Source organism: Sciurus carolinensis, chromosome 2, assembly GCF_902686445.1.
Source record: "Sciurus carolinensis chromosome 2, mSciCar1.2, whole genome shotgun sequence".
NCBI classification, from domain to species: domain Eukaryota; kingdom Metazoa; phylum Chordata; class Mammalia; order Rodentia; family Sciuridae; genus Sciurus; species Sciurus carolinensis.
In genome coordinates, this window is record NC_062214.1 from 198,262,281 (window position 1) to 198,276,900 (window position 14,620).

The 14,620-nt window shown below is 38.6% G+C and overlaps 1 protein-coding gene across 1 annotated transcript in view; it reads right to left on the minus strand.

The window, feature by feature from the left end:
- The window catches only part of Ppp1r13b (protein phosphatase 1 regulatory subunit 13B), an 87,831-nt gene that overhangs the window by 45,858 nt on the left and 27,353 nt on the right, over positions 1-14,620 (minus strand). Inside the window, 1 exon segment of the mRNA XM_047540619.1 lies at positions 9,462-9,609. Coding sequence (XP_047396575.1) covers positions 9,462-9,609 — 148 coding nt within the window.

Genomic DNA, 14,620 nt, shown 5'->3' on the forward strand with positions numbered 1-14,620 from the left:
TAGGGATGTGGCTCAGTGGTTGAGTGTCCAGTACCAAAAAAAAGTGCATTCTATTGTCATTTATAACTCATTGAAACAAAAAAATTTTTTAAAAGGTAAAAAAATAATAAATAAATAAATAAAGAACTGGGGATGGGGGATGTAGCTTAGTGTTTCCCTAGTATGTTGTGAGGCCCTGAGTTTCTGAGTTTCATTCCCAATATTGGAAAAACAGTAAAGCTCACTCACAGAACTACTCTCTGTACCAAGGACGCAAGAGCACACACACAGCTGTTAAATTTTAAAGCATCACTTTGACGTTTACAATGCACCACCATTCTCTGTAAACTGTCTCAGGTACTGAGCCAGTTTAAAAAATCTGGGGGGTTTGGCTCTTTCTTAGCCATCTGAAGTATTTCTTTACATTATGGAAAAACAATAAACTTGGATATTGATTTCACTGATACCTTTTTTATATGTCTTTTTTTTTATTGTACACAAATGGGATACATGTTGTTTCTCTATTTGTACATGGCGTAAAGGCATACCATTTGTGTAATCATAAATTTACATAGGGTAATGTTTGATTCATTGTTATTTTTTTTCCCTTCCCCCCACCCCTCCCACCCCTCTTTTCCCTCTATACAGTCCTTCCTTCCTCCATTCTTGCCCCCCTCCCTAAACCTAACTCTAAACCTAATACTAACTCTTCCCACCCCACATTATGTGTCCTCATCCACTTATTAGCGATATCATTCTTCCTTTGGTTTTTTGAGATTGGCTTATCTCACTTAGCATGATATTCTCCAGTTTCATCCATTTGCCTGCAAATGCCACAATTTTATCATTCTTTATAGCAGAGTAATATTCCATTGTATATATATATATATACCACATTTTCTTTATCCATTCATCAATTGAAGGACATCTAGGTTGGTTCCACAATCTGGCTATTGTGAACTGAGCAGCTATGAACATTGATGTGGCTATATGTCTTAAAAATTTAAATATAAGCAGTTATCAGTCTTCCAAACGTGTTTTGGCATTTCTTAGCCCTTTGTTCTTGTATATATTTTAGAAGCAGCTTGTCAAGATCTTTTTTTTAATTTTTAGTTATATGTGGACACAATATCTTTATTTATTTACTTTTATGTGGTTCTGGTGATCGAACCCAGTGCCTCACATGTGCGAGCCAAGAGTTCTACCACTGAGTTACAGCCCTAGTCCCAAGATCTTTTGTAAAGGGTAGACTTTTTTTTGGTACTGGGTATTGAACCCAGGGGCACTCAACCACTGAACCACATCCCCAGTCCTATTTTGTATTTTATTTAGAGACAGGGTCCCACTGAGTTGCTTAGGGCCTCACTAAGGTGCTGAGGCTGCCTTTGAACTCTTGATCCTCCTGCCTCCACCTCTGGAGCCGCTGGGATTACAGGCGTGTACCACCGTGCCTGGCAAAAGGTAGGCTTTTTACTGAAACCATATTTATTTGTAAGTAAATCTGGGGAGACTTGACATCTTTGTGATACTGAGTTTTCCAGACCATGAACATGATTTTGTCTCCATTTTTTTCACACACCTTGAGTTCTTCAACTAGGTTCTTAACTTTCACCATAGCAGTCTTACACATTGTAATGTATTCCTCTGCACATCATAGATTTTTTGTTTGTTTGTTTTACACATGCAATATTATCTTTTAAAAATAATTGTTTTATTCTGAAATAATTTTGCATTCATACAAAAAAAAGTGGCCAACACAGCAGAGAGTTCCTATATGCCCTTCATGCGCTTTCTCCAAATGTTAACATTCTACTTAGTGATGGTCTGTCTGTCAAAATCAAGAAATATACACTGGCATGGTAGTGCTAATTAAATTCCAAGCTTTATTTGGATTTCTCCAGTTTTCCACTAAAATGTCCACTTTCCGTTCCAGGAGCTGAACCAGAAAACTGCATTGCAGACACTCATCATTTTCCCCTGCCCTCCTCTGTCTATTGCAGTATGGCAATTCCTTGGTCCTTTTTTTAAAAAAATTTTGTACCAGGAATTGAACCCAGGGGCACTTTACTACTTAGCCACATTTACTTTTTTATATTTTATTTTGAGACAGGGTCTCACTGAGTTGCCTAGGACCTTGCTAAATTGCTGAGGCTGGCTTTGAACTCACAATCCTCTTGCCTCAGGCTCCAAGCTGCTGGGATTACAGGTGTGTGCACCTGCACCTGGCTATGGGTCAGGCATTTTTACAACATCTGATGCTTTTCTCACAGTGAGACTGAGCAACCTCATCACACAGTGTCAGGGTGCCTGCCATTGTCCTGACCATCCCTGGTGGTGTTGAGCATAGCAACTGTGGAGGTAGAGTCTGCCAGGACTCTCCCCCAGGGAGCTGCATTTTCCCCTTCCACAAACTGTCCCTGGAAGCAAGCATGGGACAGGATGAGTCCCACCTCCCAGAGCATGGAGTATCTATGTATATTCTTTGAAATTCTCTGTAAGGAAGATTTGTCCCTTTTCCCCATTTATATATTTATTTATTCAATCATTTATACTGGTATGGACTTATGAATACTTAGTTGATGCTTTGTGTCATAATCCGACACTATGTTCTTTTGTTGCTCCATCTGTTCCAGTTTTTGCCATGGGAGCTCTTCCAGGTTAGCTTGATGTCCTTTTGACTTTTATTTCATTGAGTACTTTCTTACCTCCCAACACAATATGATACTCCAGGTAGATCTTGTTAATTCCACAGTTTCTTTTACCACTATCTATTGTATTTTTTTCCACTGATGATTACTGCTATATGCCTATACTAGGAAAATACCTTATTGGGTTTAATGAGGTTTTTGCAGGATTTTTTTATGTAGACAAAAACAATGTTGACAGATGTGGACAGTTTCGGCTCTTCCTTTTCAAACTCTTCTTTTCCTTATCATGCTGCACTGGACAGAACCTCAAGGTGAAACTCTGAACAGAAACTGAGCAATCTGTTGACCTCTTCTTCCTGGCTCTATCAGGTTGTGTATACAGTTCAGAGCCAAGTGTGAATTCTGCTGAAGTCTCAGTTTATTAAGTTAGGGAAGTGCCTTTCTATCCCAACTTACTAATAGTTATTATCATGAGGAATTTGCTTTGATTATACTGAAATGCTGCTATGCCTCTTCTGCCATGTGAAGACACAGCAAGAAAGTACCAACTATGAAGCAGAAAGCCCTCAGCAGACACTAAATCTGCTGGCACCTTGATCTTGGACTTCCCAGCCTCCAGAATTGTGAGCAATAAACTTGCTGCTTATAAATTACCCAATCTCAGGTATTTTGCTACAGCAGCCTAAACAGACTAAGATACAACCAAAGTACCCAGCAACTGATGAATGGATAAACAACTATGTTATACGATGGAATATGATTCAGCCATAAAAAAGAAATGAAGTACTGATATATGCTACAACATGGATGAACTCTGAAAACTTGCTAAGTTAAAGAAGTCAGACCCAAAAGGCCACATATTGTACAATTCCACTGACATGAGGTACCCAGAATGGTCAAATACATACTGTTAGTACAGGACAGTGTTGTCAGAGTGGGGGAGGGGGGATGTGGAGGCAGAGTTTGATGATCTTTGTACGACAGTGACTGCACTGAAATGCGCTAAATTAAACACACTGACATGGTCATGTTCACATTATGTGACTTTCATCTCAATTTAAAGATGCAAAAAGGAATTCAAGGAACCTCACCACTGCTGCTTATGCTTAAAAGTGAGGAAGGACACCAGCAGCCCTAAGGCTTAGGGAAACCACCTGGGAGAGCTGCAGCACAGATGTGGACAGTGCTTTCCACCCTTCCAACACAAGACTGTGCCTGGGTCAGTCGGAGAACTTCATGTGTGGACAAGAGAAAGAACTTTTTTTTTTTTTTTTTTTTTTTTTTTTTTTGGTGCTGGGGATCGAACCCAGGGCCTTGTGCTTACAAGGCAAGCACCCTACCAGCTGAGCTATCTCCCCAGCCCCCAGAGAAAGAACTCTGTGATCTGCAACCTACTCACACATTCAAAGCGTGACTTCCTGCTCAACTTCTAGGTGTGGTGTAGATTTCCATAGAGAAAGCCCTGCCATTCAGAGACACGTGCCACGCACTGTGATACGATCGCTGCCCATGTCTCAACAAGCAGGCAAACTGTGCTGCTGAGGCAATGGTCTGGCTGAAGGCGAAGCCCACGTGCTCAACTCAGGTTCAGCTCAGAATTGAGTACTTGTACAGAAAACAAACAGGCATGAGTTAAATAATAAAGAGGTGGATTTTATTCTATATTTTGTTTCAAAAGTAATACTTTTCACATACAGGCCTATAAAATGATTTTTAAAGTAGATATGTATTTGCCTTTCTAAACAATAAGGTCTACATTTAACCTGATCATGCCACTTAGTTTAGCATAAAATTGTGTCTGAGGCCATATTTTTACTCTTATTGCTTTGGATTATGGTTTTAGGAGCTTTATTTTTGGTTGCTTTACTAATTAACATTACCAATAAATTTTCATGTTTTTTATGTTAATTAAAACCTATATACAACCTTTATTTAATTCTACCAAGTCTAAACTTAATAAAAATTAAATTCCATTTTCTTAATCCAGTTACTTAAGAGAAATTTATTGTCTCACTTTAACTATTTTTTGAATTATAGAATGGTTGTCTAGGGCTGGGGTTGTGGCTCAGTGGTAGAGTACTTGCTTAGCACAAGTGAGGCACTGGGTTTGATCCTCAGCACCACATAAATATAAATAAATAAAATAAAGGTATTGTGTCCATCTAAAACTAAAAATATTCTCAAAAAAAAAAAAAAGGAATGGTTGTCCAAACTATTTTCATTTTAAAGTGAAAAAAACCTACCTTAAACATGTCATAAAATATATAACATTCTTCATTAACATCTTGTATTGTGGGAATCTATGATAAAATTTTTAGGTATTCTTGGATAAGGTGAAAAAAATCAAGGAGGAAAAGTAATAAATGGGGAGACAAAAGGTTCTATTACACCACAGATCTGTGTTGGGGTTGACACCTTTGTAGGACAGGGAACCACAAAAAGAGTAGGATAATAAACTGTCCAAATTAACACTCTTAGAGGATGAGCTCTATTCCACCCTAAATCCACATGTTGAGGTCCTACCTCCAGTACCTCGGAATGTGACTGCATTTGCTAATAAGGTCTTTAAAAGAGGCAATAAGTTTAAATAAGGTCATCTGGGTAGGTCCTAATCCCTTCTAATCCAATGTGACTAGTGTCCTTTAGATGAAGAGAACCACCTGAGGACAGGGAAGAGACAAACCTACAAGTCAAGGAGAAAAGCCTCCGAAGAAACTAAGCCTGTTGACACCTTGATTTCACACTCTTAGCCTCTGAAATTGTGAAAAAATGTTTGTTTGTTATGTCAGCTAGCCAGTCTATGGTACTTTGCTATGGCAGCCTTAGTAAACTAAAATAAGGTTTACAGAGAAATGTTCTCTATTCAGAAGCACTAAAGGGCTGGGCATGGGGTACACAACTATAATCTCAGTGGTTTAGGAGGCTAAGTCAGGAGAATCTCAAGTTCAGTGCCAGCCCAGGAATTTAGAGAGACCCTGTCTCAAAATAAATAGATAAAAAGGGTTGGGGATGTGACTCAGTGGTAAAGCATCCCCGGGTTCAATTCCCAGCACCAAAACTGGACTAGGGATGGAGCTCAGTGGTAGAGTGCTAGCCTACCATGTGTGAGGTCCACGGTTCAACCCCCAGCACCAAAAAAATAATGACACACACAGGTGCACTCCCTGTCTCTCACCAGGCGATTCCCTGAACTGCCTCAGGTCTCTCCATTAAGTTACAACCCTCTATCTTGGACCTCCAGAATCATGAACCAAGATAAACCTCTTTAAAAAAAAAAAAAGCATTGATAATTACTACTGTACTACTATATCTACCACATATTGATCACACTAAGAAGTCATGAGTTACAGTTGCAATAAATTTTTATGCAAGCACTTTATGAAGCCTGAAAATTGCTTTAAGAGTTCCTCCATGTTAAAAAGATTGAGAAAGGGGACTAGGGTAGAGCACTTGCCCTGAACTTGTGAGGCACTGGCTTCAATGCTCAGCACCACATAAAAATAAATAGGTAAAGAAAGATATCGTGTACATCTACAACTAAAAAAATATTTTTTGAAAAAGCATTGAGGAGCTGGGGTTGTGGCTCAGTGGCAGAGCGCTCACCTAGCATGTGTGAGGCACTGGGTTCAATTCTCAGCACCACATATAAATAATAAAATAAAGGTTTATAAACATCTAAAAAAAATTAAAAAAAAAAAAAAAAAAGGACTGAGAAAGGCTGGTAGAACTTCCCCCTCCCTTTGAATTGTATGTACTAGAAAATCTCTTTTTCTTCCTCATTTCACACAGTGACTTAAGTATTTACTAAATGCTTACAATGAGCTGGGCACTAGGGATATGATGGCGAACAGAGAAGTTCCTGGCTTCAGGAATTTTAGTTCAACAAGAGAGATGAAAGGTACTTTGCTTAATAAATACCATGACAGTACTGGTGCATAGGAGAGAGATAACTAACATCCCCTGAGCTTCAAAGAAGGGATGAGAAGCAAAGAATAAACAGAAGTTAGCCAAGCTCCTAGGAAGTGTTCTACACAATGTAAAGAGTATGGCAAATAGTGTGTAGTGATGCTGTGCTTCAGACAGTAGTCCTTATCCCTGCAGAAGTAAAACCAAAGGTTTTGAGATGGACTTGGAGACAAGAATGGCACCAATCAAAGGATTCGCACCAGGGAGATAAGCATTTGTGGGTAGCCATGGACCATTTGGGATCATGACACCCATGCGAAATTTTCTTTCTTTCCAAGCTAAGTCAGATAGAAGAGGGAGAAAGAAAAGGAACCAGAAGTGACAGAAAGAAAAAGAGCTAAGAGTCTAGAGAAAAGAAACAAGGGTGGAATACTCAGGTTGTAACACAGGTTCCCTAGAAAACATTAATTCTAATTACTAACTGCCCCCCTTCCTATGGCTGTCATCAGGTTTTCAACTGAGGACCTATCCTCTTCCTTATTGTTAAGTAAGAATTCAATATTTATTAAAGTCAAGTTTCACTCAATGTATCCTTGAAGACTTTTCTCTGACTTCAAAGGATAACATTAAAAGCACCGAACTTTGGGAGAAAATAATTTCATGTCATATTCCTTATAAGGGACTGGTATCTAGAATATATAAAGAACTCTTACAACTTAATAACAAAAAGACAAATACCCCACCTGTAATCCTAGATGCTCGGGAGGTTGGGGAAGGAGGATTCAAGTTCCAGGCCAGCCTTGGCAACTTAGCAAGAATCTGTCTCAAAATTAAAACTAAAAAGGGCTGTGGGGATAGAGCACAGCGGTAGAGCATTCCTGGGTTCAATACCCATTACCACAAAAAGTATGTAAAGAAGTAAATTAATAAGAAAAAGGAAAAGAAAAAAAGATAAACATCCCAATTTAAAAAGAGACACAAGTTTCCAGGTATGGTGGTATACCTACTTGGACACTGAGGCTGGAGAATAGCAAATATGAGGCCAGCTTAGTGAGACCCTGTCTCAAAGTAATAAAAAAGTAAAAGGTTGGGGGTGTAGATCAGTAGAACTCTTGCCTAGCTTGAATGAGGTCCTCGGTCCAATCTCCAGCACCAAAAAAAAAAAAAAAAAAAAAAAAAAAAAGGCAAAGGATATGAATGGACAGCTATCCAAAGAAGATGTAGAATGACCAATACAACATGAAAAGATGTTCAACGTCATTAGTCATTAAGGAAATGCAAACCAAAACCACAATGAGGTACCACTTCTTATCCAGTATGATGGCTGAAACCTAACAGACAATATGAAGTGTTGACAAGAATGTGGAAAAATTAGACCCCTCATACACTGCTGCTGGGAAAGAAATGGTATTTGCTTTGGAAAACAGTCTGGCAGTCCCTGAAAAGGTTAACACTGAATTACTAAGCAAAGTTACTTAGGCCTAGGTATATACCTAAGAGATGTGACAAAAGATCCACACAAAAATCTGTATGTAAAAATTCACAGATCATCATTCATAAAGCGTTCTCCTGAAAAGGAAATAACTCCAATGTCCATCAGCTGAATAACTGTCCATCCAATGGATAAAGAAAATGTAATATATCCATACAGTGGAACATTTAGCCACAAGAAGAAATGAATTACTGATATGTGCTTCAACATGAATGAACCTCAAAAACATTAAGCTGAGTAAACAGCCAATCTAAAAAGAACTGCATATTGTATGATTCTATTTGTATGAAAGGGCTAGAATAGGCAAATCTACAGAAACAGAAAGTGGTTACTGACAGGTGAGGGGGTGTCACTGCTAATGGGTATGGAGTTCCTTTTTTGCTTTTGGTGGCAAGGAAAATAATCTAGAATGAATGCAGTGATGGTAGCACACTCTGTGAATATAATAAAACCACTGAATTGTATGTTTTAAACGGGTGAACTGTATGATATGCAAATCACATCTCAAAAATGATGTTTAAAAAAACTTAAAGACTTGATTATCTCTAAGTGTTCTTTAGACACTTCCACTTCGTATCTATCTCATCACCTCCATCCAATGTGGTCTAGTCAATCATTCTCTCACTGTCCCAACATAGACACACATGTACAGTACTGTTACCAGGCTCATTGCTTATTGACCAGCATTATTTTTAGAATTGTCACTCTTTAATTAAAATCCATACAAATTCCCTCTGCTAAGCAAAGGCCACAGCACTCTGCAGAGCTGAAGGCCTGCATGAACTGCTTTGGCCTCTGCCTGCTGCAACCTTCCCTCCATCCTGGCCTCAGTTGTCTCCGCAGCACACCGTATTTCATTCTCCTCTTTTCTTCATTTGCATTCCTTCTGCTTCCCAGGTAGTGGAATTTGGATAGACAATCCTATACAAATTCAACTCCTTCTTTAGAGTGCAAACTATTTTGCAGAATTTCTGGTGCTTGCTAATCATATTACCTCCATGGCTCTTCTCTAACCTGCTAGCTGACAACTTTCTTCAATATGAGTCAGGATTTTATCTTTCTCAATTTAGTAATATTTACAGAGTTTCTCATGTGGGAGAAAACAAAACTTTTGCTTTCGCGACATTATCAGAAGAGAAAAAAAGAGTCACTGACCAACTTGGCATGTATTAAAAAACCCCACAAGCGGACCAGGGAGTTCTCATTTGGTTGGTGGGGAGAGGAAGAGGCACATCTTACACTAAAGCTAGATCTACCCTCCCTGCTTATCTTACATGGCTACGGTAAGTCAAATCACACAAGGCTTTTTTACAAATACCATTTTGTAAAACCCTACCCCCAAGTAAAACAATTGATTTTATATTAATTACTGAATTCCTTATCACCTCATACAACCAACTGACAATATTTCCATCCTTAAAGAAAGTAATACATACCATTTCCCCTCCATACTTCAGCTAAATGACAACTGCCTTCTCCAGGCTCCTTGCAAAATTCTACAACATCTCGACAGGTTGTTTCTGGTGTTATAGGAACTTCTGTTAAAATCTGTTCATTGTTGCTCAAGAACACGGTTAATATCATCTGGAAGAGAAAAGATCAAAGTTACAATTTAGCTTACTTGTTATGAAGAGATTAAGTATAAAATGATCCCTCTAACACCTCCCCCTTCCCAAATGCCTGCAGGATTACTTTCTGGAAATAGGTAAGCTGACTCTAAAGTTTATGGGAAAAATTTAAGAAAGTAAGATAAATCAGGAAAATCTCCCAAAAGAATAACATTAGCAAAGAACTAGCACTGCCAGACACTATACAGTTTCAAAACCACATCACAGTAGCACACAAATAGATCAATGGGACAAATTGATCTAACACAGACAGACACAATTCCATACAAAAGATGAAGGAGGTGCCTCAAAATTGAGGGGAAAAAGATGATATAATGAATGATGTTTTAGCAACTAAAATACCCACATGGAAAAAAATGGATTCATACTATACATCATATGCTAGCAAAAGTTCCTAATAGCTCAAGTACTTAAGATATAAATCACAAAACCATAAAAATCCTATAATGAGGGCTGGGGATATAGGTCAGTTGGTAGAGAGCTTGCCTTGCAAGCACAAGGCCCTGGGTTCAATCCCCAGCACTGCAAAAAAAAAAATAAATAAATAAATAAATTCTATAATGAAACCTAGGTAAATTCATTTGTATATCTTCAGAGTATAGAAGCTCTTCCTAGCCAGGTGCAGTGATGCATGCCTGTAATCTGAGCCAGGAGGATCTCAAGTGCAAGACCAGGCTCAGCAACTTAGTAAGAGCTTGTTTCAAAAGAAATCTTTTTCAGGTGGAAAAAAAAGAAACCTTTTTTTAGAAAGGACTGGGAATGTAGTTCAGTGGTAGAATGAGTGCCCCTGGGTTAAATCCCTAATATGGGGGGAGCTCTTTCCAACTATGACTCAAAATCCAATACCATAAAGATTGATACATTCAAGTATATTAAATATGAGTCTGACAAACTAGGGAAAAATATTATAAATAAGTGGCTCGGGTTGGGGTTGTGGCTCAGTGGTAGAGCACTTGCCTAGCATATGTGAGGCACTGGGTTCGATTCTCAGCACCACATATAAATAAATTAATAAAATAAAGGTCTATCAATAACAACAAAGAAAACTGAAAAAAAAAAAAAGTTCTTATGTACTCTTTAAAAAAAATTAGTGGGGCTGGGGAGATAGCTCAGTTGGTAAAGTGCTCACCTCGCAAGCACAAGGCCCTGGGTTCAATCCCCAGCACCACAAAAAAAAAAAAAAAAAAAAAAAAAAGTAGTGGCTCATATTACAAGTAAGTGGCTAATCTCAATAAATAAAGAGTCCCTAAAAATTGATAAAAAGACTAAAAATCCAATTTGTTTAAAAAATTGCAAGGATATATAGTAAAGGAAAAATAAATGATCCCAAACATAAAAATACACTACAATGCATTTGAAAAAAATTTAAAAATAAAAATTGCCAGGTAGATTTCTTAAAAATTCCAAAATTCTACCACTTTGATCTAAGATCTTAAGATATCTTATTGGAAGGGATTTAAAAAAAAAATACTCCAGATGTAAAACTTAAACCAATTTTTTTCTTTAAATCAGAAAGCATTGCAGATTAATTCTATTTATTTTTTCATCAAAGTTGGTGTCCCAAAACTCCCCTCTCCCTTAAAATCTGTTTTTTTTTTTTTTTTTTTTGTGGTGCTGGGGATTGAACCCAGGACCTTGTGCTTGCGAGGCAAGCACTCTACCAACTGAGCTATATCCCAGCCCTAAAATCTCTGTTGTCAACTAAATGTAATTTCAATTAATTGTTAAATGTTTTTCTTAAGAGATGCTCCAATGTCTACATTTTGAGACTGAACATGTTCATATCAATGGTGGCGATTGCATGTAACAGTTTAGAGCTGGTTTCCCTGACACCAGTTTCTGGGACCCCAGCCCATCCACCATCATAAAAGGGCCATTTTCTAAATGTAAATAAATCAACAATGTCATTCACTTGCTTAAAACACTCAGGACTCCTGCTGCCTGTTTTGTCACCAAAACATTCTCTCTGGTATATAAACAGGAAACAGGGTTTCTTTTCTTCTTAACTCTAATGTGATGTTCATGTGAATCTCTAACTTCCCCTCAGAGAATCTCACGGGGCTTAGATTTCTACTCTGAAAAAAACCTAGAGGACAGGACACACTGCAGAGTCCAAGCTTTCCAGGTCCTACTCCTCTCAATACGGAACTTCGCTTCCTCAGTTCCAAAGGAGTTAGTTCTCTCTGGTCATGGTCCCTCTCCCCAAGTCCCTTTTCCCATTAGCTATAAACTCCTATTCGCTCTTCAAAACAGTTCATTGCTACCAACTGCCACCTTTCCTGTACCTCCTCTTCCCTCCAGGGAAGCTACAGGCTCCTGACTCTGTGATCTGTAACTCTTCCCAATCCTCCTTACATCACTTCAGTGAGCATTACCATGTCTCTCTTCCCTCTCTAGACCACACCTTCCCAGCAATTCACTAATCTTTAGTTTCCTGTTGCTTAGTCAGTACCTGACACATGGTAGGCACACTAAAATCTAGCCAATTTCATGAATTACACAAAAGATAGGACCCCACCATGCCTGAGAAATATGTACACATTAGCAGGGCATGATGTACCCAGTCTACTCAATAAACCTGCATTATCCATCCTTCTTTTAAATACTTCCTCTTTTTTGTGTGCTGGGACTTAATGAACTAAAGAATCTTCAACACAAATGTCATACTGTGCTGACTCAAGAAGCATTCTTTGTTCATATTGTAATATCTCTGAAATCACAATATACCATGTAATTGATGGCATGTCACAATTTAATGGATAATGTTACTTTTTCTTTAATAATATGTACAGAACAGAGAGGAAACACAATAGGATTAGGGAACTGAAGAACACTAAAGGAAAAGAGAAGTTAGTACGTTTATCCTTCCTAAAAGATTAATATGTTAAAAATAGAAGATTTGGTTAGCTATAATAGGAAAGGAGAGCTGAGCCTCTACACTGTAAGGGACACGGCATGCTGACGGAGTGCTCTTTACTCCTTTCTGAAACCATTCCTTTGCCCACATCACACAAACACACCTGTTCCTGAGCACCACGGTTCAGCCTGAGGAGGCACCTCCTCAGTGGGACAGCACCCACATTATACTACCACACTTTTCTTGACTGCACCCTCTACTTCGTGTTTGAGACTCCCCAGAGTGAGCTGTGACCCATTACTCATCTTGAAATCACCTGAGTGGGTCTTGTTCTGTGCCCCCCGCTTTTTTTTTTTTTTTTTAATTGAAAAAAGTTTGAAAAACTCAGAACTAGATTCTAAGGCCACAGAGGGGAGGCCTTCTGTTCTCTAACTTGGTGCCTGAGTAGAACACTGGACACACAGAGGTACTCAGAAATGAAGGTCAGGAGGCAAGTACCCACCAAATCACCATATCAAATGGCCTAAGACACCATACCTTGTCCTTGCTTTCAAGAACATTCAAGCTACATAAGAACATAGAGGGGCTGGCACTGTAGTTCAGTGGCAGTGTGTTTGCCTAGCATGTGTGAGGCACCGGGTTTGATCTTTAGCACCACCTAAAAATAAAAATGAATAAAATAAAGGCATTCTGTCCGTCTACAACAATTGAAAAAAAAAAAAAAAAAATAGAGGGATTTAACCCAGGGCGTTGAGGACATTCCTAGCCCTCCACCTAAGCCTTTAAAAAAATCTTTATAAACCTGGCTTTTAAATGATGTTCTTGGTCTATAGAAATTAAAAAAAAAAAAAAAAATACACAAACTAAGAATGTATAAGCCACCTCATACAGTAGCACACACCAGCAACACAGGAGGCAGAAGGAGGAGGTTCACAAGCATGAGGCCAGCTTGGGCACCTTAGCAAGACTCTGTCTCAAAACAAAACAACAAAATTTTAAAGGAGGCTAGGGGTATAGTTCAGTAGTAGAGCATCCCTGGCTTCAATCCCCAGTACAAACTTAAAAAAAAAAAAATGCACAAATCCTTAAAAAGTTGGAATTAGCTGGGCACAGTGGCTTACACCTATAATCTCAAAGACTTGGGAGGCTGAGGCAAGAGGATCCCAAGTGCGAGACCAGTTCCAGTAACTTAATGAGACCCTGCCTCAAAATAAAAAAATAAAAAGGGCTGGGGATGTGATTCAGTAGTTAAGATCCTGGGTTCAATTCCTGATACAAAAAAAAAAAAAAAAGATTGGACATATCACCTGTCCTATAATCAAAAAGACCAACAACCAATAATGTGAAGAGAGAGCCTACTGAGTGGGAGAAAATCTTTTCCACACACACTTCAGACAGAGCACTAATCTCCAAAATTTATGAAGAACTTAAAAAACTTTACACTCAAAATACAAAGAACCCGATCAATTAGAGAAATGCAAATTAAAACCGCCCTAAGATTTCATCTAACTCCAATTAGAATGGCTATTATCAAGAACACAAGCAAAAATAAGTGTTGGCGTGGATGTGGAGAAAAAGGTACACTCATACATTGCTGGTGGAGTTGCAAATTGGTGCAGACACTCTGGAAAGCAGTATGGAGATTCCTCAGAAAGCTTGGAATGGATCCACCATTTGACCCAGCTATCCCACTCCTTGGTTTATACCCAGAGGACTTAAAATCAGCATACTACAGTGATGCAGCCACATCAATGTTCATAGCAGCTCAGTTCACAATAGCTAGATTGTGGAAACAACCTAGATGCCCTTCAACTGACAAATGGATGAAGAAACTGTGGTATATATACACAATGGAATATTACTCAGCCATAAAGAAGAATAAAATTATGGCATTTGCTGGTAAATGATGAAGCTGGAAAATCTCATGCTAAGTGAAATAGGCCAAGCACAAAAAACCAAAGTCCGAATGTTTTCTCTGATAAGTGCATGGCAATATATGATGAGGGGGGGTAGCAGGGGGAAGAGAAGAATGAAGGAACTTTGGATGGTGTAGAGGAAAATGGGGTGGGGAACAGAAAGATAGTAGAATGAAACAGACAGTATTATCCTA